The sequence below is a fragment of the Protopterus annectens genome, chromosome 4.part0, assembly GCF_019279795.1.
Source record: "Protopterus annectens isolate FY-2018-M chromosome 4.part0, PAN1.0, whole genome shotgun sequence".
Lineage (NCBI taxonomy): Eukaryota > Metazoa > Chordata > Ceratodontiformes > Protopteridae > Protopterus > Protopterus annectens.
Genome location: NC_056733.1, coordinates 1,081,089,529 through 1,081,111,396, shown reverse-complemented (window position 1 = coordinate 1,081,111,396; position 21,868 = coordinate 1,081,089,529). Strand labels below are relative to the sequence as shown.

The 21,868-nt window shown below is 40.4% G+C and overlaps 1 protein-coding gene across 2 annotated transcripts in view; it reads left to right on the top strand.

Annotated features, from left to right (window-relative positions):
* Positions 1-18,596, top strand: part of NDUFA2 (NADH:ubiquinone oxidoreductase subunit A2) — a 112,091-nt gene extending 93,495 nt beyond the window's left edge. The window contains exons 2-3 of one of the 2 annotated variants that reach the window (XM_044069025.1): positions 6,016-6,122; positions 18,357-18,596. In XM_044069025.1, coding sequence (XP_043924960.1) covers positions 6,016-6,122; positions 18,357-18,448 — 199 coding nt within the window. In that variant the 3' untranslated portion in view covers positions 18,449-18,596. Of the gene's footprint in view, positions 1-6,015; positions 6,123-13,226; positions 13,463-18,356 lie in introns of those variants that run through there. The other variant, XM_044069024.1, reaches the window with a different exon arrangement.
* Positions 18,597-21,868: the final 3,272 nt, after the last annotated feature.

Genomic DNA, 21,868 nt, shown 5'->3' with positions numbered 1-21,868 from the left:
CTCCAATTCATTGATGGCCAGAAATATCAAGTTTTTAGAGTTGTGCATATTTTGTCATCTTCTCAAAAATTGTCTATGTGTAAGGTGCATGCTAGTATGTATTTAAATTATTTATTTATTTGCCATTTGTTAACCTGGTTAGTCCGGCTAAGCCAAAGGCCTGTTTTCAGTGGCGTCCCGAGGAGAAAAGCTCCTGACCAAAAAAAAAAAAAAAAACCCATACATTGATAATCAGAAAACAAAATGACATAGTTACATCATACATCCAGAAAGCAAGAAAATTACATGGTTATATCATTGCACAGATTTACAGTGACGAGAGTTACATGAGTATATACAAAATAAAATGCTGAGTGACAAGAGGGTTACATGAGTATGTACAAAATAAAATGCTGAGTGAATAGTAGATAAGTTTAGAGAAAAATCACACCTAGGTTCACAATGTCATAATATTACCGAACACAGAGCTAGATTGGTAATAAAAGCATGATAGTGTTGCTCTTAAAGAGTATAAGTAGTAGAAGGCTCTAAGATTTGGAGTATAGAGAGATGTCGGTTTTGTTTTATAGAGTAGACCCATTTTTGATTTGTCTTTTTAAAAGTGTATGTGGAGGTCAAATTTTAATTGGTCATCAGTTATAATACCCAGAAGTTTAGTGTGAGAAACTGCTTTAATAAGGATGTTGCCATGTGATGAGATGGTAAGGGTGGTTTTATGGCGGGAGAGAGATTTAGGGGGAAAAACAGAGTTTTGGGATTTAGGATGAGTTGGTTGTCAGCTAGCCATTTGTTTTTTAGTGATAGAGTGGAGGTGAGAGATATCATCAGAGGAAGAGATAAGGGTAGAGTCGTCTGCGTACTGTATCAGGGAGGAGGTAGTGCAGGAAGAATGGAGGTTGTGGGTGAAGATGTTGAAAAGAAGAGGTCCAAGAATAGAGCCCTGGTGGACACCAGTCTGGATAGGTAAGAAAGGGGAGCAGGTAGAAAGCCATCTTGACTGACTGTAGCTGTTGGAAAGGTAATAGAGAACCAGAGAATGGCAGAGGAGGAGAGGTTGAGATCAGCTATTTTAGTTAGTAGTTTAGAGTGCGAGACTGTACATCATAAGCTTTTGAGAGGTCAAAGAAAAGATGTGACACCAGTAGGTTTTGGGTCTCTGGCCTCTGCAACAGTATTTGTAAAAGAAGAGCAGTGGATATGCTGTGGTTTGGCCTAAAGCCATGTTGAGTAGGGTTTAGAAGGTGTTTGTCAGATAATCAGGAAGCCAATTGTGTATGCATGCATTTTTTGAGAATTTTTGGGTGGCGAGAGAATGGCTATGGGTCTGTAATTTGATGGATCAGTGGAGTTGCCTCCTTTGCATGATGGTATAGTGTGAAATGATTTCCAAATGTCAGTCACAGTAGATTCTTGGATTGACCTGTTTACGAGTAGAGACAGGGTAGGCTTATTGAGTGAGCTGTGAGTTTAAGGAGGAGGGGAGGAAGGTTATCTGCAGAGGGGGAGCATGGTTTTAGTGTAAGTAGAAGAGATTTTATGTAAGCAGTGGGACCATGGTTTAGAGAAAAAGGGGTGATATTGGTAGTGTTGGGAAAGTTGGGAGGAAGACTTTTACTTTGGTATGTGCGAGTTAGTTTGTGAATAGATTCAATGAAAATAGTTTAGTTGGGTGGCGGTTTCTTGGAGTATTGTTTGGATAGGGGTAGGGTCTGCCAATTGTAGGATCTGGATTATGGTACACCAGATTTGGTAGTTTGCCTATGTTTTGGTATAGGTTTCGATCAAGTCTAGGGTGGCACTATTGTTTTTATTGAAGTGAAGGGGTGTTGTAATGAGTTGGTTGAAGCCATGGAGATTAATGTTAAGATCTGGAGAGGTTGTTGATAGTTTTTGCTCATCACTGTTGACGTCTCCAAGGATAATAGTCTTGTAGGGGATGTGGAGAGAAATCCATGAAAGGATGGGTTCTAGGATAGGAATGTTATTTCCAGGTGGAATATAGATGGCTGTAATAACAAATTTCTTTTGTGGGTTTAGGTGACAATTCAAAATAAGTAGCTCGGCTGGGTAGAAGTTTGGGAGAGCTACTGGTTGGGGGGTAAGTTGAATTGCTCTGAGTACAGTATTGATACTCTTCCCCCTTTTTATGGTGTTCCTATCTAGATGGTAGATGTTGTTAGAGTGGGGGGTAAGGTCTGTGTTCGAGATGTGATTTTAGCCATGTTTCGGATAGTGTACGGATATATGGAGAGTAATGGACTATCTGTAATTTTGTTAAGTAGGCTTTAAGTTAATTGAGTAGGTAGTGAGGTCTTTGGTAGCAAAGAGGGTGAGGGGAGATTGGTGACTAGTAAGTGGTGGGATGTGTGGGGGTCAGGGGGGCCTGGATTGAGATGGATGTCCCCATCAAGTAGAAAAGTTTGTTAGTGTGGTGGGTTTGGAAGTGTAGTTGTAGTAGGTAAGGAATTTGTATTTGAGTGAAGTAGGAGTGAGTATTTAGTGCTTAAGGAGTTGTGTACTGGAGATATTAAACAGAATGAGAGATTTAAGAAGGGTAGAAGAGTGTCTTGAGTTATGTGGTGGGTGTGTGTAGGAGATGGTTGTAGATAATTCAGTTCTATATGATAGGAAGTAAGGAATGAGAAATAGAACAGTAGAGGGCTTATGAGGTAGAGTTGAAGTATAATTGGGATGAGAGTTACGAGGAAAAAGTAGCTAGTAGTGTGACAGAGGGTTTTAGAGTGGGAGAAGAAAATGAATATGAACACAGGGAAGAATAATGTGAAAAATCAGATGTGATCTGCTGAAGATTAGGTGGGTAGGTGATTGTGGGATGGGGAGGGAGTTTAGATTAGGTGGAGAAATTGTGTAATGGAATGTAGTGGGTGAGGGTGGAAAAATAGGGTAATGGAATATAGTGGGTGGGTTTATGCCAAGTTGGTGAGAGCAGAAATCCTAAGGAATGTGGGTGGTAAAGGGGGTAGGGTAGCAGTGTCAACATTCTCAGATCTTCTGACTGTTAAATCTGATAATTATTCATTTTGCTTCTGGATAACCTTACTGCTTCAGTTTATATGCTGAATACATCATGCAAAATGCTAAGTTAGAACTGGCTAGGAGAAATTTTAACTTCAGATATGCAGATTGTACCACTCCATTAGTTGAAAGTGAAGAGCTGAAGAGCAGTCGTACATTTTTATATAAATAAAAACAAACCACACCAACACAATCATAGTTGCAAGCATTTTACATTACAAACCATACTGACATTATACATCACTTACATTCTACCCAATCATTTAACTCCTGCCATATTTTAAACCTCATTCCTCCCTTTTGCAGTTCTGATAACTGATGGGGGATATAAGCGCTAAGGGCAGACATACATTTGGCCAGCATATCAAAGCTTGGATTCTCTCAGCGTTACAGTATGACTGACGTGAGGTCTCAACCCTATGGAGCCAGGGGTACTTAAAGGATGCATGGACGTGACTTATTCAGAACTTTCTTGCCCCAGATAAGGAATGGAAGCAGAGAGAGCTGTTTAAGTCAAAGAAGTAGTAGGAAAAATAAGGCATTCACCTTGGCCCAAGAAAAAGGGGCAGGGGGGCATAGAATACAACAGTGATCCTACTGTTCTAAATTCCTCTAACTGTGCTATGTCTGGTTCAGTTATATTACATTGTGATGCTACAGCAGTCTTCTACTAGTAAGTGGGAATATTTTGCTTGACCCATTTTCAGCCCCTATGGAGGTCATTCTGTACCTTTTAGCAGGATTGTTTAACTCTGGTTCCAGTTATCCTACTATTAAGGAGCAATTGGAAACTGGCAGCTATTTCTAATTTTCACATTTGTAAGGATAATGTGCATTTGGCTGCTCTAACACTTGAGGAAAGCACTCAAAATGTTATCTTTTTGTTGCATCCTCTGGTCTGGGACCCTGTCCCTCCATGGGATTACCCTTCATGTTTCAGGTGCTGGCTACACACTTCCCTTTAAACCTTCTGCAGTGGCTGACTTGAAATTGCTGTCTTGGAAGACCTTGTTATTGGTGGCTGTTACTTCCACCAAGTGGGTGTCAGAACTGCTGGCCCTCTCTTTGGTACCTTTGTACTTCTTTTTTTCATTAAAGACAGGGTGTCCCTTTATATGAATCTTTCCTTTCGTCCTAAGATGACTACAGAGAACAAGTTCAGTCAGTCCCTTCACTTGCCAGTGGTTTTTCCTAAATTTTTCAACAAGGGGGAATTCCTTACTGCACTATCTTGAAATACATGGACATCTGAGGTTTTACTTGAACAGAACCAACTATTTCAGAAAGTCTCTAAATGTGGTTATTTCTTTCCTTTTTCCAAGGCCTGGTTGGACATTTCCAGTGTCTAAGGTTACTCTCTAAGTGGCCATCTGATTATATTACTTTTGGGTATGGTATGGTTTGAAAGGAATAGTCCTTGCCAGATAAAATAAAGGAATCATTCTACTAGAACTATGGCTACTTCTACAGCTTTATTCTCCAGGGCTGCATTGGATGACAGTCATGCAGCAGCTACTTGAATGGCCCCTCAAAACTTGTCTGTTCCACTACAAATCAGACATTAGTCAAGGGCTAGAGCTTCTTTTGGTTCCACTATATTGCGCAGTATCCTTCCATACGACCTCCTTAGGGTTTATGAGGCTGGGAACTCTTGTCCCACAGGTTTGAATCCAGAAGGAAAAGACATGGGATATGAAAGTTATGTATTTATCATAATGATGGATCCGTGTTCTCTCTCTCCATCTGGTTCAAACTTTATTCCCTTCTGCCCCTGCCATTATGGTGAGTTCTCAGTTCTAGGATGACTTGAGTCAGGGAGTTTGCTTTTCCTCCTGTGTTGGGATCCTTAATATTTTCCTGTTGAGATTGAGCTGTGTCAGTTTGGACACTATGGGGTAAACTCTAACTGAGGTAGTCTTAGTGAGTGAGGGATTATAGGCAGAGTTCAGCAAGCTTAAGTCTTTGGTATATGGCCAGTCTCAGATCAGAGTCAGATCCAGTAACCCACAAGTTGAACCAGACAGAAGGAGAACATGGATCTATCGTTATGGTAAGTACATAACTTTTGTGTATTTTAAATGGCAAGTAGACCATAGAATCTTACAGCCCACAGTAAACAGCAAAAAACTGTCAACTAGTGTGATTCAGGAATAGGCAATAGTTTATATCCTCAGCAGTTTGCTTCTGGTTGGGGTGGGCGAAAGTGTAGATGTTATGATTACCTAAAAGAACACTTTTTAGTATAGCACTTAGTTAGTATCTCTGCTTCACAGCTGTTCATTCCATAGTTTGGCTCTTGCCTGGGGTGCCTTTTGGTTGGAGGTAGCACATTCTCCCTATGTTTGCACAGTTTAAGCAGGTGTTCCAATTTCTGTCCACATACAAAAGACTTGTTTTGGGTGACTTGGTGATACTTTGTCTGCAATTGTATGTGCAGTGCCCATGCGTATGACAGACTGTCTCTGTCGTGACAGTTTGGCAACCCTATTCATAGACCTTGTGCCCCACTGTGTGGAATTGGCAGCGACTCCCCTGTGACTCTGCCCTGCATTAAGTGAGTAATTAAGAGAATAATTTTTGTTTTTGTAGTCATAGCAGTATCTAGTGTTGGAGCACACATTGGTTCCACATGTTGCACAACTGGAATACCGTCTAACATTTTAATTCTCCTTTGCAGAAATGACTAGGATTTATATATGCCACACTAGAGTAAACCAGTTCAGTGCCACCTTGATAGTAGTTGCTATGCTGCTTTCCTTCACTTCTTGGATTATTTTATGGACTCTCAGAAACTAAGTGGTATTCTTCATTTAGCATGTGCACTGAGCCAGTTAAGCTCTGTGTTCTGTTGGCATGGGATTATAGTAGTAAAGGGGGAGTTGCGTGCATATACACTATTAATGATGTGTGTAATATTACTGTATTGTAGTCCATCCTTCTGATATGCTGTGAAGGTGACCGGTTTGTTTTTGTTTACAGAGACTTCATTGAGCAGCACTATGTGACTTTAAAGAAGGCAAACCCAGAGTTTCCAATCTTGGTCAGAGAGTGTTCAGGGATACAACCCAAACTGTGGGTTCGATATGGTAAGTGATGAAAAAGGGAAACAAAACTGTCTCTTCACCTTAACTAAATGGTTTTCAGTTGGGGAAAATGTTCCAGAGTCTACAGTTCAGCATACTTTGTTTTCCTGAGATGCAACAGCACCACATACCTGCAGAATGATCTCTTGAATTGCATCTGCACTGCTTAAAAACAGTGATTTGTGTGTTTTGTAACTGTCATTCTTCACAAACAGCATAATTTCTTGGGAACACAGTGTACAAATTGTGTAATTTTGTGCTAATTTATAATCCAAGTACCCTGTAAAAGCAAACCTTAACCAAGTGTAAGCTAGAGGAAGGCTCATGGAAAGTAGGATGTTTATCCAAATAAACATCATGCTCTTCTTGAGCCTCCCCCTAGCTTACCCCAAGCATTACCCATCAAAACCAGAAAGGAAACTCTTTTTGTAAGTTACTTTAAACAACTCAGTTAAGGTTGGTGAGATTTGTAGTAAGATCATTCTAATCCCTCACCCCTTTAAAACTACCCCATTAGTGCCTTTCTTTCATTTATTATTTCAACCTCACTTACCCCTCAGTGATCTTTTCCGTTCTTAATGTTCAACTTATTTCAGTATCCCTCCCCCGAAAAAAAAAGTGTATTGTAAATTACTGTTTTCCCCCTTTGATATTGTAACTTCCCACAATTTCTTTCTCATTTTGTTATATTGTACTGCAATTTCTTTAAATTCTTTTAAAATACTGTATAATCGTAATGTGTTTGTGGAGCTGATCTCCCCAGGCCTCTGCTGAAAATGGTCTCCTGTCCCAATCAACAAATGTCAGTAATTAATTTAACCACCTCATGTAATGGGTAACATAACTGATGACATTTTAGTGTCACTTTATGGACCTGTAGTACAGATTTAAAAATAGTCCTGAAGAAGTATATGAAGGATGTCTGCTGCTAAGACGCAGTGAGTTTTAACTGTTAAACCTTGCCATAATTTGCATAGAAGTCAACAAAGTACAGTTGTTTAAGAAATTAGCATAATAGTACATCTGACCACTGTTGTAGTTTTTAAACACCTTTATTGAGTTATCACTTTTTACCTAGGCACATTTACATTTATACAAAAGCAGTCCGTGTATTAAAAATTAACATTAACAAACATATATTGCATATTTTGCTATACATCATATAACCTAAGCAGCATTGCATAATTTATTCATTTTTTACCCCCCTTTTAAGAAACATCTGTATTAAAAGATTACTTACAATATAAGCAGTCATACATTTTTATATAAATAAAAACAAACCACACCAACACAATCCCAGTTGCAAGCATTTTACATTACAAACCATACTGACATTATACATCACTTACATTCTACCCAGTCATTTAACTCCTGCCATATTTTAAACCTCATTCCTCTCTTTTGCATTTCTGATAACTGGGATATACGTGCTAAGGGCAGACATACATTTGGCCAGCATATCAAAGCTTGGATTCTCTCAGCGTTACAGTATGGCTGACATGAGGTCTCAACCCTATGGAGCCAGGGGTACTTAAAGGATGTATGGACATGACTTATTCAGAACTTTCTTGTCCCAGATAAGGAATGGAAGCAGAGAGCTGTTTACAAATGTGTAAGTCAAAGAAGTAGTAGGAAAAATAAGGCATTCACCTTAGCCCAAGATAAAGGGGCAGGGTGGCATAGTAATACAACAGTGATCATCTGTTCTAAATTCCTCCAACTGTGCTATGTTTTTTTTGTTTGTCAGTGCTGCAGCAGTATTAACTGATGAGAGATTCCCAAAGCTGTTTAAGAAAATAGGGAAGAGGAAACCTGACCAGGATTATGATCCAAAAAGACCTAGAAAATAAACCATATAATGTTTTGTAGGTGTATAAACAAAAGACAAAGTTGCTGCTTCAAGAAAAGTTCTAGCTGCCAGACTCTTGAAGAAAGCCCATGAGGAAGCAGCAGCTCTGCTTTGGACATGTTTTAACTGGATCCAGAAGGTGCTTGGCATGGAAGAAACAGAAAAAGTCTCTCTCTAATTTGATATCCAAGGCTACTCGGAAATAGTATCACTCAAGGTTTTGTCCTGGAAGTAAACAGAAAGCTGATCTGACTTTCTGATAGGTTTGGTTTTGTGTGTTTGTAAAACCTAAACTGTCTGTGCACATCCAAGGAATGCAGGAATCTCAGCCTCTTATTCTGAAAAAAGATGGTCTCATTCAATGAGAGATTACCAGCCTTGGTCATTGAAAGGATTAGTTCAGAGGCTTGCAACTCTGAAACCCACTTACTAGAAACCACAGCTACTAGCAACACCATTTTTCAAGTATACAATTTTAGAGAAGTCCGGCTCAGAATTTTCCAGGGCATAGTTCATGTCCCAAGGAGGAATGAGAGCTGATCTTGGTAACTGTATATGCAGGATGTTCTTCAATAACTGTTCAACCTCAAATTGTGATGAAAGTGGCAGATCAGAGTTAGTAAGTTGAGAGACATATGCACTTGCCAGTTCAGCATTGAGCAATAGTGACAAATATGTCAGAATGTCAGGAATACCCTGGTGATAAGGGTCCTGATTATTGCTTTGACACTAAAAGAAGAACCCTTTCCATGTGGAGATTTAAGATTTCCTTGTACTTGGTTTTCTGTCCTCCTGTAAATCTTAAGCATATTCCCAGAAAAATTGATGTATAAAAGGAATTAAAATTATGTCACTCAGTCAGGTTTAAATTCTGTAAACTGGGTGAATCAATTTGTTCTGTGTGAACAAGTCTGTCTTGTGAGGTAATGTGTGGTTATTGGTTCCCCCTTCTGGTTTCATTTGGTCAGAGGCAATACTGCTGGGGCCAAAAGGGAGTCACAAATAAGATTTTTCTTGATCTTTTTAGAGGGTAAACGTAAAGGAACTTCTGTGTTTAAGAAGAGGTCATGGCATCTCATCTGCAAGCCTGACGGTATGGAGGTCTTGAATAAACCAGCTGGAGTTGCCTGTTGTGGATGCAGGAGAAAGATTCACCTGTGCAGTACCCCACTGATGGGACAATATCCAGAAAGACTTCTATGTTTAGCAAAGTTTGTGTTTGAATGACTATCCGTGTTAACCTCCAGAGGCTGTATGACTTGGTACCTCCTCCTGCTTGTTGATGTACCATAACAACTGTGTAGATCTGAAAGAGACCCAGAGGTAATGTACAGATTGAACAGCTAAAATTAGAGACCTTCTCCTTTAATTTTGTAGTACTTTTTCTTAAGCGCTCACCCCTTTAGACCTTAAGTCCCTGGAACAAGCACCTCACGCCAAAACTGATGCATCTGTAAACAAACTCTGGCAAGGGGAAGGAATCTGAAATGACACTCCTGGGTTCAGTGATATCTGGTTGATCTACTGTAAAAGTTGCTTCTTGATAAAAGGCAAAAGAGGAACTGGGAAGGTTAGTGTATAGCAAAGTCAAGACAGACTTCAGCTAGCACAGAACCTTCTTCATATGAAGTCTGGTATAAGGTATCAGAGGGTACATGGCATCGATGATTCCTAAGAATCTCTCTGGCAAAGGTAACATCCAAGGGGAAAAATGTTCTGAAAGTAATTCATCAGGAAAAGAATGTTGTCTGCTGGAAAAAAAAAATCTGTCATTGATAATGGGGTGAGTCTGCATCCTAGGAAAATCTGATCATTGGACAGAAATATGCAAAACGACTTTAGGTTCAGAGTGAAAATCTGATGGGCCAGAACATCTGTAATAAACTGCAGATGAGTAGGAAGAAGATCTTAGGCACCTGAATGAGATCATCTAGATAAGGAAACATCTGAAAGGGCTGCAGAAGGCAATGACAGGAGCTAGACTTTTTAGTCTTTCTGCTACCACAAGGGTATTCACAAAGGGTAAAGTAGGGTGGTGCCTTTAATGGTTAAGGTGTTTACTGCACAGATAAAAGGTTTGATTCTCACCTTTGAAAGCTGCAGAAGGCAATGACAGGAGCTAGACTTTTTAGTCTTTCTGCTACCACAAGGGTATTCACAAAGGGTAAAGTAGGGTGGTGCCTTTAATGGTTAAGGTGTTTACTGCACAGATAAAAGGTTTGATTCTCACCTTTGAAAGGGAAAATAGAGTCTTGAAATGGCCCACAAGGGTCACCATTCTAGTACTTGTGTCGTCTGTTCGTAACACTTTCATAGGCAAGATATTCTCATGTAGCAGATAAATGTGAAGGCAGACATGCTTTTAATTCAGTGGCACTAAAAACACCTGTGGAAGAATCAAGGGAAGCAACTAGTGAAGGGTCATCTTATTGAGACTTTGAGAAAGATAATGAGGAAAGAAAAATCCAAAATAGGTGTCTGAATACTCTCTTTTCTGGGAACCAGAAACATTCTTGAGTAATTTTTTTTTAATATGGTGGTACCAGTTCTATTAGCCCCTGCCGGAACAGGTATCTAAGCAGAGGTAAAATAATATGAATCTGACTTTGGGAGCAGGGGCTAGGTGATTGCTCTGGAACTCTGCTGAGGCACAGGAGAATGAATGTGTGAAGAATAAGCGTGGGAGACATTTCCTTCAGAATATGATTCCTCCTCTTTTCCCCTCAAAAAGGTATGAGGAAGAAGAGGAAATCAAAGAGTTGGCAGGAAAGGAAGAAGATGGCTTTTAAAGACATAATAGTCTTGAAAAGGCCCTGGATAAAATCCTGCAGTAAGGTACCCCGAGGAGAAACTTTATGTTTAGGCTAGGCTGTGAGCCCTGATGTACATCAAAGAAATGGAAATTTTCTGCCATAAGATTTGAGATATGCTGTCTAGTCCCTCTGAAATTGCAAGCTAAAGTTCCCTCTTCTTGAGCAGACTAGATGACTGTTCAGGTGTGATAAACATGTGATTCAGTTGCACCATATTGGCCTGCAGCAGGGTCACAACAGATGGTGCAGCAAGAGAGAGACGATGGATATCATTTTCTTATGACATTTGTCTTTTAAGCATTATGTACCACTGTATGTGTTCTTAAACTGCCCTGGAATTGTAAAATTGTCCCCGGGCCTCTGCTGACAAAGGGCTTTTTTTTTTTTTTTAGCTTAGCCAGACACTCCCAGTCAAGAAATGTAAAATAAAATAAATAAAATCATGTCAGAGTCCAACTCAGCAGCAGAATTCTCTAACCAGAGTTTCTTTGATTTCAAATGGGCCTTGGCAGTCAGACGATGCCATCTTACTTTGGGTAAGTGCTCAGAGTGTCTAAATTTGCAAAGACAGATGACTATGCAAAGTCACATGAACACTTGACATAACCCCAAACAAGTATTTAGTGTGGTCTGTGAGGAGTCTGCCTCCCACAGTTGCATTTCCCTCTCTTCTATGACCTGCACACACAAAAGAGGAGGGTTGCTAATGGGGGTACAGATGCACCCAATGTCTGAAAAGTAGCACAGATTGTATGGCTGCCAGACCAAATCTTAAGTGATAGCTAAGAACTCAGTTGGCGTGTCCCTTTGTCACCATAGAGTTGAGGTGATGTCAGATATATGGCATGAAGGAAGAACATGCTGGCTCAAAGTTTGACTATCCTTGGGTGAATACCCCATCAGCTAACACTACTACAGAAGTGATCAAGGAAGGGCCTCTTACTTTTGCTCACACACATCAAGGTTCCTGTAGCTTTGTGTTTCTGAAAAACAACTGGGTTTGACATATTGCATCTCAAAAGTGGGCATAGCAGTGCTGTCAGCTAGCAAATGTTTGTATCTTTGACAGAAGGAGGTGTTATAGGGGAACCCACTCTGTGTAACGTAAGAAACATCACTTCTGTTTCCTGAGTTGTCGTGGACAGAGAAGTAGAAAACAAGAGTGCTTCCAAAAAAAAAAAAAAATACTGGAATTTAGGGTAGCCATACTGTACTTTGGGACCTGAAGGTGTGACTTGTTTTTGCTACAGTTCTTGGGTGAAGTCTGATTGTAAGGTTTAAGTGAACTGCTGTGTCACAGAAACACACTTCATGAGAGGAATAACACAATGGGTTTATGACCTTGAAACATTCTCCGGAACTGGGAGTTCTGAAATTACTTTACGTTACTTAACTTAGCTTAAGTCCTCTAGCAGGCGCCTGCCTCTGATCTGACTCTGGACAATTATGTTGTCCTTTCCTGCTGTAATGTAGGATTTGTAGTCTACAAACTTTATAGTGAAGTCTGTTTCAGCATCAGTTTCAGCATCAAAGCATCTTACTGTAATGAAGGCCACTCGACAACTGAAACGGGGGTTGTCCCTGTAGCAGCCTCCATTGAGTAAGGTGACTGCACTTGGGTCAAATAGGCATTCTCTTGTTCTACTTCCTGTTGGTGTCCAGTACTTTTAAGATAATTTACTTACTCATGGGTATTCTACCAAGAAGCGTTTCTTGGTTTTAGGATCATAAACAAATGCAAAGCATATCTTAACTCATTCACTCCAGTGGAGCTCAGAAAGTTTGCACTGTAACTTCCAATGGGCAGAGCCTAAACATTTTGACAGAATCAAATTATGTCCTCACATCTCTGGAACCATAGGGGTTTATCAAAAAAGTATAAATGGCAAACTCTTCAGCACAAACTATTTTTATAGTGGTGGTATTCCTAAGTTTTAGCTCTTAAACTGAATTTTAAAAGTCTACATTTGTAATATTTTGTAAATAACTTAAAATATCTCAGCAACCACTCAAGTTACACACATACTGTCACTGGCAAAATGTTATTCATCTAGCTGAGAGCTTTCATATGAGGCTAAGGAGATTAGTCTGTGTTACTTGGTTTTTGAGATATTTAGAAAAATGTGCAGATTGTCTATATAAATTAATATCATAAAACAGTTAATATCTATTTACCTGCATTAGAATGAGGTAAAATATTAATGCAGTTGAGTTTGCCATTGTGTGAACTTTAAAATTAAATCTTTTAAAACCTTGTACATAGCATAGTTTTGGAATTATTGATGCAAATATGCACAAGCAATGTTTGACGCCTAGAGGCGTCAGTAGGAGTTAACTCAGATGCACCTGGAGTTGTCACTCGGATATAATGAGTTAAAAATTAACTGCTCTGAACCATTTCTCCAAATCAGAAGTACTGCTTATGTATTTTTCTTTTCTTTCCAGAGTTTGGCAAGGAGAAAAGCATGCCACTGAACAACCTGAATTCCACTCAAGTTGCAAAAGTTTTGGAATCTCTTGTGAACAACAAAATGTGAACCACATCATCAGAATAACATGGACTTTACGGCAGCATCTCTTTACAACAAATTGTATTAAGAAATTCATATCCTATGTTAGTGGGGAAATTCTGCATAAATAAGCATTTTGACCATTGCTCTAATAAATGTACTTGATTTGGATTGTCTTCTCGTCCTGTCTTAACTCGCTAATAAACAGGTACAGCCTGCCTCTTGAATTATTATAGTTAATATTTTCATATTCTGCAGCAGATTTCTGTAGATAGGCACCAAAATGTGAAACTCTCTTCAACTGTCCACATTTAGAGTAATTTGCAAATGTCCCAGCAGTAGAACAGCTTCTTCACAAACCACCAACATGTTGCAGCCGTATTTGTGTGTGTATATATATATATATATATATATATATATATATATATAATTTATTTATTTCCCAGTAATCTATGGAATACCATATAAATAGTTTCTACCTTTCAATAACTCTTATAGATAAGCAATAGGCTAACTGCCCTTGTGAGCCATTTTAAACCTAGCCAATTAACCCATGTGAAAATTGAACCATTGAGTCCATAAGGCAAATACTTTAATTGTTATGTAAACCTCCTACTCTGAGGCTAGAAAGGCAGGAGTGTTTTTTTTTTTTTTTTTTTGGGGGGGGGTAGTTGAGTGTATATGGTCTGTAAAATGTTTTTGAAATATTCTGACATCAATTTCCATACCTTACCCTTTAATTTGGAAAACACAGCAGCATGATGCCTGTTTTTAATGTACTATTTTTTAGAAAGCATAAGTAAGTTCATGCTGTAAATAAGAGTTAGTGACTGACTGGACAACAGTATTTTGATTAATCCAACATTTTTCTTCTAAAAAGTTAATAATCTGATTCTTCCAGCTGTGGACACAGTCAGTGCATGTCTGAACATTCTAAATCCTGAGTGGTGATGCTCCTAGTATCTTATTTTATTTATTTATACTTTCTGGTAGAGCACTGATCTTCATGGACCTTTTCAGACTCTGCCCGGGAGCCGAGTCGGGCTAAGTAACTTGCTCAGAGTTGCACAGGAAACAGCTCCTTAATCCTCTAAGCCAATTTGCCAGACAACTGGTGTCTGGGACTGCCATCACCAGTCTAACCAATGTCACTGATATTGTGGTCTTTGATTAGTTAGAACTAGGCCTCATCTGGTCTTCTCCTCTGATTCTGTTGCAGGACCTGGATACAAAATCATGCATTCCAGTTTCCAACCATCCGTAACAGTGACTATCTGCCCAAGAGACTGCCATTGCAGGTGCACCTGCCTCAGCCAATAGTATCAAGTTTGAGGTAACACTTCTCACACTCACTATTCCAAGAACAGCACCTGCCCACCACTGTTGCCACCACCCACATTTTCAACCATTATAAACACCCTCCTCAGGAGATCTTAAGGCGTAATAAGCACAGCCCATTCAAGTATCTGTGTGCTGTATTAGATGGTGTGGTTGTAGTAGTGTCTACTTGAATGGCCACTCCATTAAGAGTCCAATCTTTGATGGGACTATGTCCCTCACTGCCCAGCTGGGTTTAGTGCACCAGGAAAATAAAGACGGCAAAGTCGGTCCTATTGCTGCTCTTCATCTTCCTGTCCCACAAAAAAACAAGGGAAGACTAAACCTGTCATGCATGGAAAATTCTCTTCCTTGTACAGGGGTAAAAAAGTTGGTGAAGTTCTTAATCCCCTATAGGGTATGTATCTAAGGATTTGTCATTTACTTCCCATAAGTCACTACATGTCATCCTGGATGACCTGTTCATAGGTTCATACTAGGCTATCTGCCCTAGGGCATTTATAAGCCTAGCCAGAGTGTGTGTGGCTTTCACCACAGGTTCATACTAGGCTATCTGCCCTAGGGCATTTATAAGCCTAGCCAGAGTGTGTGTGGCTTTCACCACCCCTTAGGATGAGAATACTATACCCATTAGTTTGCTGTGCCTCTGTCCAGCAGTGATACAGAGATGATTCCCTGGGTAAACCTACGATCTCCCATCCACTCGTCAAGATTTCTCTTGAACAGAGTCAGTGAGGGGCTCTGCCTCACATGGACTGGGATTCTGTTCCATAGTGTAGGGAGTCTCTGGGTGATGAATCTGTCCCTCCAGCACATCCTATTTATATCCGTGTTGAGGTTTAAGTCTCTTGCTCTCGTGGCTCTGGTGGATTTGGATTTTTTGAGGTGGAGCATGTCAATTAATTCCGGGTTGGACATGGCCTTGTATGTCAGGCACAGATCACCTCTGAGCAGACGGTATGCGACTGAATAGAGCTGGAGTTTCTTCAGTCGGGCATCGTATGACATATGTTTGAGCCCCTTTATCCTTTTGGTGAGGAACTTTTGGGGTCTTTCCAACTGCTCCAGGTGTCGGGTAAGGTACACTCCAAATGGGGCGTTGTACTCAATCATTGGTCTGATAAGTGAAGAGTACAGAGGTACAATGACCTCTCCTGATCTGGATGTGAATCCCTTCATGATCAGGTGGGCAATGTAGAAGGTCTTCCTAACCACTTTGGCAATGTGAGTGTCAAAAGAGAGGTTACTGTCAACTTGGGTCCCCAGGTCCCTGATAACTTCTTCCGTGTTTAATGGATTACCACCTATGTGGTAATTAGGGGTTACCTTGTTTTTCCCAAAGGGTATGACTATACATTTTTGGCATTTAGCTTAAGGCCATGGCTCTGGCACCAGTTATCCATTTCTATGAGACCTCTCTGGAGGATGTCTGTGTCTGATGGAGTGTCAATTATGGTGCCCAGTTTGCAGTCATCTGCAAATTTTGTCAGCCACAATCCCCCCTATGTTTGCCTGCACTTCAGAAAAATAAATGCCGAACAAGAGGGGCCCAGGACTGAGCCCTGTGGGACACCGCTCGTGACCCGGCTTAGAGTCTGACATGGCACCAGCAACTCTAACCCTGTGTGTTCTGTCCTTGAGCCAGTTTGCAACCCATCTTGTGACATATGGGTTTACATCTAAGCTGGTGAGCTTTTCTATGATGCCCGAGTGGGGTATTGTGTCGAACGCTTTTGCTAGGTCAAGGTAGGCTGTGTGAACTGCCTTACCCTCATCAATGGCCTTAGTGACTGTTTTGAAAAAGTCGACCAAGTTCAAGAGGCAGGATCTGCCCTTGACAAAGCCAAATTAGGTAGGATCCAGTGTCTGAGGGTCCCCAATGTCTTTATTTATGAGTTCCATTATGATCCTCTCCATAGCTTTGCAGACAAGGCTTGTCAAGCTTATGGGGCGGTAATTTCCAGAGTCCATAGAAGCACCGCCTTTGTGGAGTGGGACCACAGTTGCCGTACGCCATTCTTTGGGTACGTATCCTGTAGTAAGGCTAAGATTAAACAGCAGCCTTATGTGTGGGTTTAGTTCCTCATTGAGTTTGTGTAGCACACAGCCGGGGACACCGCCCATTGATGCTGTGTTTTTTGCTTTAGAGAGAGCAGCTCTCACCTGGGCATCTGAGATGTTTGGGAGGCTAGACTCTGGTGGGATAGATATTTCTACTTTTGGAAATTTGCACTGAACCTGTCTGCCAGTATGTTGGCAATGTCTGTGGGTTCAGTGATTTTTTTTATCATTTTGGACTAATTCTGAGCATATCTGGGAGTTTCCACCCAGGTTTCTAACATAGCTAAAGAAGGCTTTATGATTGTCTTTTGTGTCATTAGCGATTTTTCTCTCAAAGTTGGCCTTGGATGATTTTGAGTGATCGTAGTTTTTTGCTAGTATTGATCAGAGATGCCTTCTCATTTAGGGATTTTGCTCTGTCATGTAGTAGCTTTCTCCTCTTGTTGTAGAGTTTGTTTATGGCTGGAGTCCACCAGACCGGGCACCTGCCTTTGGTGGAAAGGGTCTTGATTTTATTAGGGATTGCTTGATCCATACATTCCTGGAGGTGCTCGTAGAAGGCATTTGTAAGGGTTTCAGCAGCGTGGGTTGTGGTTTCCACTGGCTCGGGGGCCTTGAAGGATACCACTCCAGTCTTAAGAAGTGTGAAGTTTGCTTTTGAGAAGTTCTTCACTGTGGTCTTCTTTGCTGGGGGTGGGATGTGGATCTCCAGTGAGATTAATTTATGGTCTGATCTCACCAAAGAGGGATATACTTCCGGTGTGGAGCATTTTGTCCCCATGTTTGTGATGATCAGGTCTAGTATATTTTTTCCTCTTGTGGGAATGGTGACTAGTTGTTCCATAGCATTTGATAGAACTGGGCCCGCTTACTCATGGGTATTCTACCAAGAAGCGTTTCTTGGTTTTAGGATCATAAACGAATGCAAAGCATATCTTAACTCATTCACTCCAGTGGAGCTCAGAAAGTTTGCACTGTAACTTCCAATGGGCAGAGCCTAAACATTTTGACAGAATCAAATTTATGTCCTCACATTTCAAACAAATGCTCATATCTCTGGAACCATAGGGGTTTATCAAAAAAGTATAAATGGCAAACTCTTCAGCACAAACTATTTTTATAGTGGTGGTATTCCTAAGTTTTAGCTCTTAAACTGAATTTTAAAAGTCACAGTAAACACCATTACATTTGTAATATTTTGTAAATAACTTACAATATCTCAGCAACCACTCAAGTTACACACATACTGTCACTGGCAAAATGTTATTCATCTAGCTGAGAGCTTTCATATGAGGCTAAGGAGATTAGTCTGTGTTACTTGGTTTTTGAGATATTTAGAAAAATGTGCAGATTGTCTATATAAATTAATATAATAAAACAGTTAATATCTATTTACCTGCATTAGAATGAGGTAAAATATTAATGCAGTTGAGTTTGCCATTGTGTGAACTTTAAAATGAAATCTTTTAAAACCTTGTACATAGCATAGTTTTGGAATAATTGATGCAAATATGCACAAGCAATATTTGACACCTAGAGGCGTCAGTAGGAGTTAACTCAGATGCACCTGGAGGTGTCACTCGGATATAATGAGTTAAAAATTAACTGCTCTGAACCATTTCTCCAAATCAGAAGTACTGCTTATGTGTTTTTCTTTTCTTTCCAGAGTTTGGCAAGGAGAAAAGCATGCCACTGAACAACCTGAATTCCAATCAAGTTGCAAAAGTTTTGGAATCTCTTGTGAACAACAAAATGTGAACCACATCATCAGAATAACATGAATGACATTTACCGCAGCATCTCTTTACAACATATTGTATTAAGAAATTCATATCCTATGTTAGTGGGGAAATTCTGCATAAATAAGCATTTTGACCATTGCTCTAATAAATGTACTTGATTTGGATTGTCTTCTCGTCCTGTCTTAACTCGCTAATAAACAGGTACAGCCTGCCTCTTGAATTATTATAGTTAATATTTTCATATTCTGCAGCAGATTTCTGTAGATAGGCACCAAAATGTGAAACTGTCTTCAACTGTCCACATTTAGAGTAATTTGCAAATGTCCCAGTAGTAGAACAGCTTCTTCACAAACCACCAACATGTTGCAGCCAGGTGGGGAAATCTGTATTTGTGTGTGTATATGTATATATATATATATATATATATATATATATAATTTATTTATTTCCCAGTAATCCATGGAATACCATATAAATAGTTTCTACCTTTCAATAACTTTTATAGATAAGCAATAGGCTAACTGCCCTTGTGAGCCATTTTAAACTTAGCCAATTAACCCATGTGAAAATTGAACCCTGCACCTTGAGTCCATAAGGCAAATACTTTAATAGTTATGTAAACCTCCTACTCAGAGGCTAGAAAGGCAGGAGTGTTTTTTTTTTGGGGGGGGTGGGTGGGGATAGTTGAGTGTATATGGTCTGTAAATGTGTTTTGAAATATTCTGACATCAATTTCCATACCTTACCCTTTAATTTGGAAAAAACAGCAGCATGATGCCTGTTTTTAATGTACTATTTTTCAGAAAGCATAAATAAGTTCATGCTGTAAATAAGAGTTATTGACTGACTGGACAACAGTATTTTGATTAATCCAACATTTTTCTTCTAAAAATTTAATAATCTGATTCTTCCAGCTGTGGACATAGTCATGTCTGAACATTCTAAATCCTGAGCGGTGATGCTCCTAGTATCTTATTTTATTTATTTATACTTTCTGGTAGAGCACTGATCTTCATGGACCTTTTCAGACTCTGCCCGGGAGCCGAGTCTGGTTAAGTAACTTGCTCAGAGTTGCACAGGAAACAGCTCCTTAATCCTCTAAGCCAATTTGCCAGACAACTGGTGTCTGGGACTGCCATCACCAGTCTAACCAATGTCACTGATATTGTGGCCATGTGGTCTTTGATTAGTTAGAACTAGGCCTCATCTGGTCTCCTCCTCTGATTCTGTTGCAGGACCTGGATACAAAATCATGCATTCCAGTTTCCAACCGTCCGTAACAGTGACCATCATCTGCCCAAGAGACTGCCATTGCAGGTGCACCTGCCTCAGCCAATAGTATCAAGTTTGAGGTAACACTTCTCACACTCACTATTCCAAGAACAGCACCTGCCCACCACTGGTGCCACCACCCACATTTCCAAACATTATAAACACCCTCCTCAGGAGATCTTAAGGCGTAATAAGCACAGCCCATTCAAGTATCTGTGTGCTGTATTAGATGGTGTGGTTGTAGTAGTGTCTACTTGAATGGCCACTCCATTAAGAGTCCAATCTGTGATGGGACTATGTCCCTCACTGCCCAGCTGGGTTTAGTGCACCAGGAAAATAAAGATGGCAAAGTCAGTCCTATTGCTGCTCTTCACCTTCCTGTCCCACAAAAAAACAAGGGAAGACGAAACCTGTCATGCATGGAAAATTCTCTTCCTTGTACAGGGGTAAAAAAGTTGGTGAATTATTGTTCATCCTTGAACAAGAAGTTCTTAATCCCCTATAGGGTATGTATCTAAGGATTTGTCATTTACTTCCCATAAGTCACTACATGTCATCCTGGATGACCTGTTAGCTGGGGAGTTCCACCAAGAAATAATTTCAGAACTTTCTGGACACATCTGCCCCAGTTTTGGGGATCATTTGCCATTTGAGGTATTTTTTGAGTGATCCACTGATTTTCCCACAAAGGCATCATTACACTCTGTTCCTCATTCCTCAGTTCACCCCGGTCCATAGATAATGTACCTTCATAAGCCACAATTCATATTCTGTAGATCGTTACAGTTCCTAAACCAAAATCCCTTAGACAGGGAGGTCAGGGCTTTAGGTAACTGGGTAAATACTCAAACCCACCGGCCAGGGGCTATGTAGGCTGGGAAATGCCCGACCCTTCACTCGGTTAGACCAGGACTGTAGATGGGCTGGTTAAGTGCTTAAGCCCAACAGACAAGGGAGGTCAGGAGTTTAGGTAGACTAAGTAAGAGCTTAGACCCTTCAGGCAGGGAGACTTGGAACTTAGGTTGGCTTGTAAGTGCCCAAACTTCCTGCACATGGATACAGGCTGGGAATGTACCAGTTCCTGCAGGGAGGGAGGTAAGTGCTAAGAACCCCCCCACCCACCCACCAGATAGGCAGGCCAGGATGTTAGGTTGGTTAGTTAAGTGCCCAAAGCTACAGGAGGCCAGGGCTTAAGTAGCCTGCTTAAGTGCATCTTTGCATTCCCAACCCCGTTGCGCCAATCTCAGAAACCTAATGAGAAGCAGTGTGGGTCTGTTTACTGTGTACAAAGGCACAGCAGTTGAAGATGGGTTATCTGCAAAGAGGGATACGAAAGGGGGTGTAATGGCTAAGATGTTTACATGATGGACACAAGGTACATGGCTTGATTCTTCTCACCTTTAGAAGGCAAAGTGGCTAGGCTTAATATGGCCCAGAAGAGCATGTAGGCTAGTACTTGCCTTTGAATCTATAAGCATTCCTGTGAGATGGTTTTATATTCTACATTTTATTTACTGTGTATAAAATATATATATATAAGCTGCTTCCACTACATGTGTAAGGGATAGCCCACAAAAAGAAGGCCATGTGGCCGAGCCAGGACTTGGAGAAAATCTCACTCGCACCTTGCTTGGGAACACCATGGGCTCCCACAGGATGAAAAGCAGACCTGAATCCATCCAGTCATTTACTAAACTTCTTGCCTTGGTGAGGGTCATGGTGGTGTCGATGTATGTATATGCCAACAATATGCATCCTGAATCTTGTTAAAGCAAGTTGGTGGAATCATTTGATTACACCAGAGAAGAGTTCAACACATAAAATGAAGGTTATAGGCTTCTAAAGAGCTTCATCCTGAAGTCCTGGGATTTTAGCTCCTCAGATTTCATCTTCCTGTTGTGGCTATTAACAAGTCACTCAACCAGATCATCTGACAAAGCTTACAACTGACCTCCAGAGGAAAAAAAAAAGGCACTTGTGCTAAAGTAGCCATATATATCAACCGACAAGGCACAAGTTCTTTTCAGCGGTGGCTGAGCTTTAAGCGACTTGTTCAAGCATATCAAGCAATGGAGATTATGGGAATCCAAACCAGGTCTTAATGATGAAACTTACTAACAAGCAAATAACCTTGGTCTTCTGCAATAAAGTCTTCTAGGGCAGA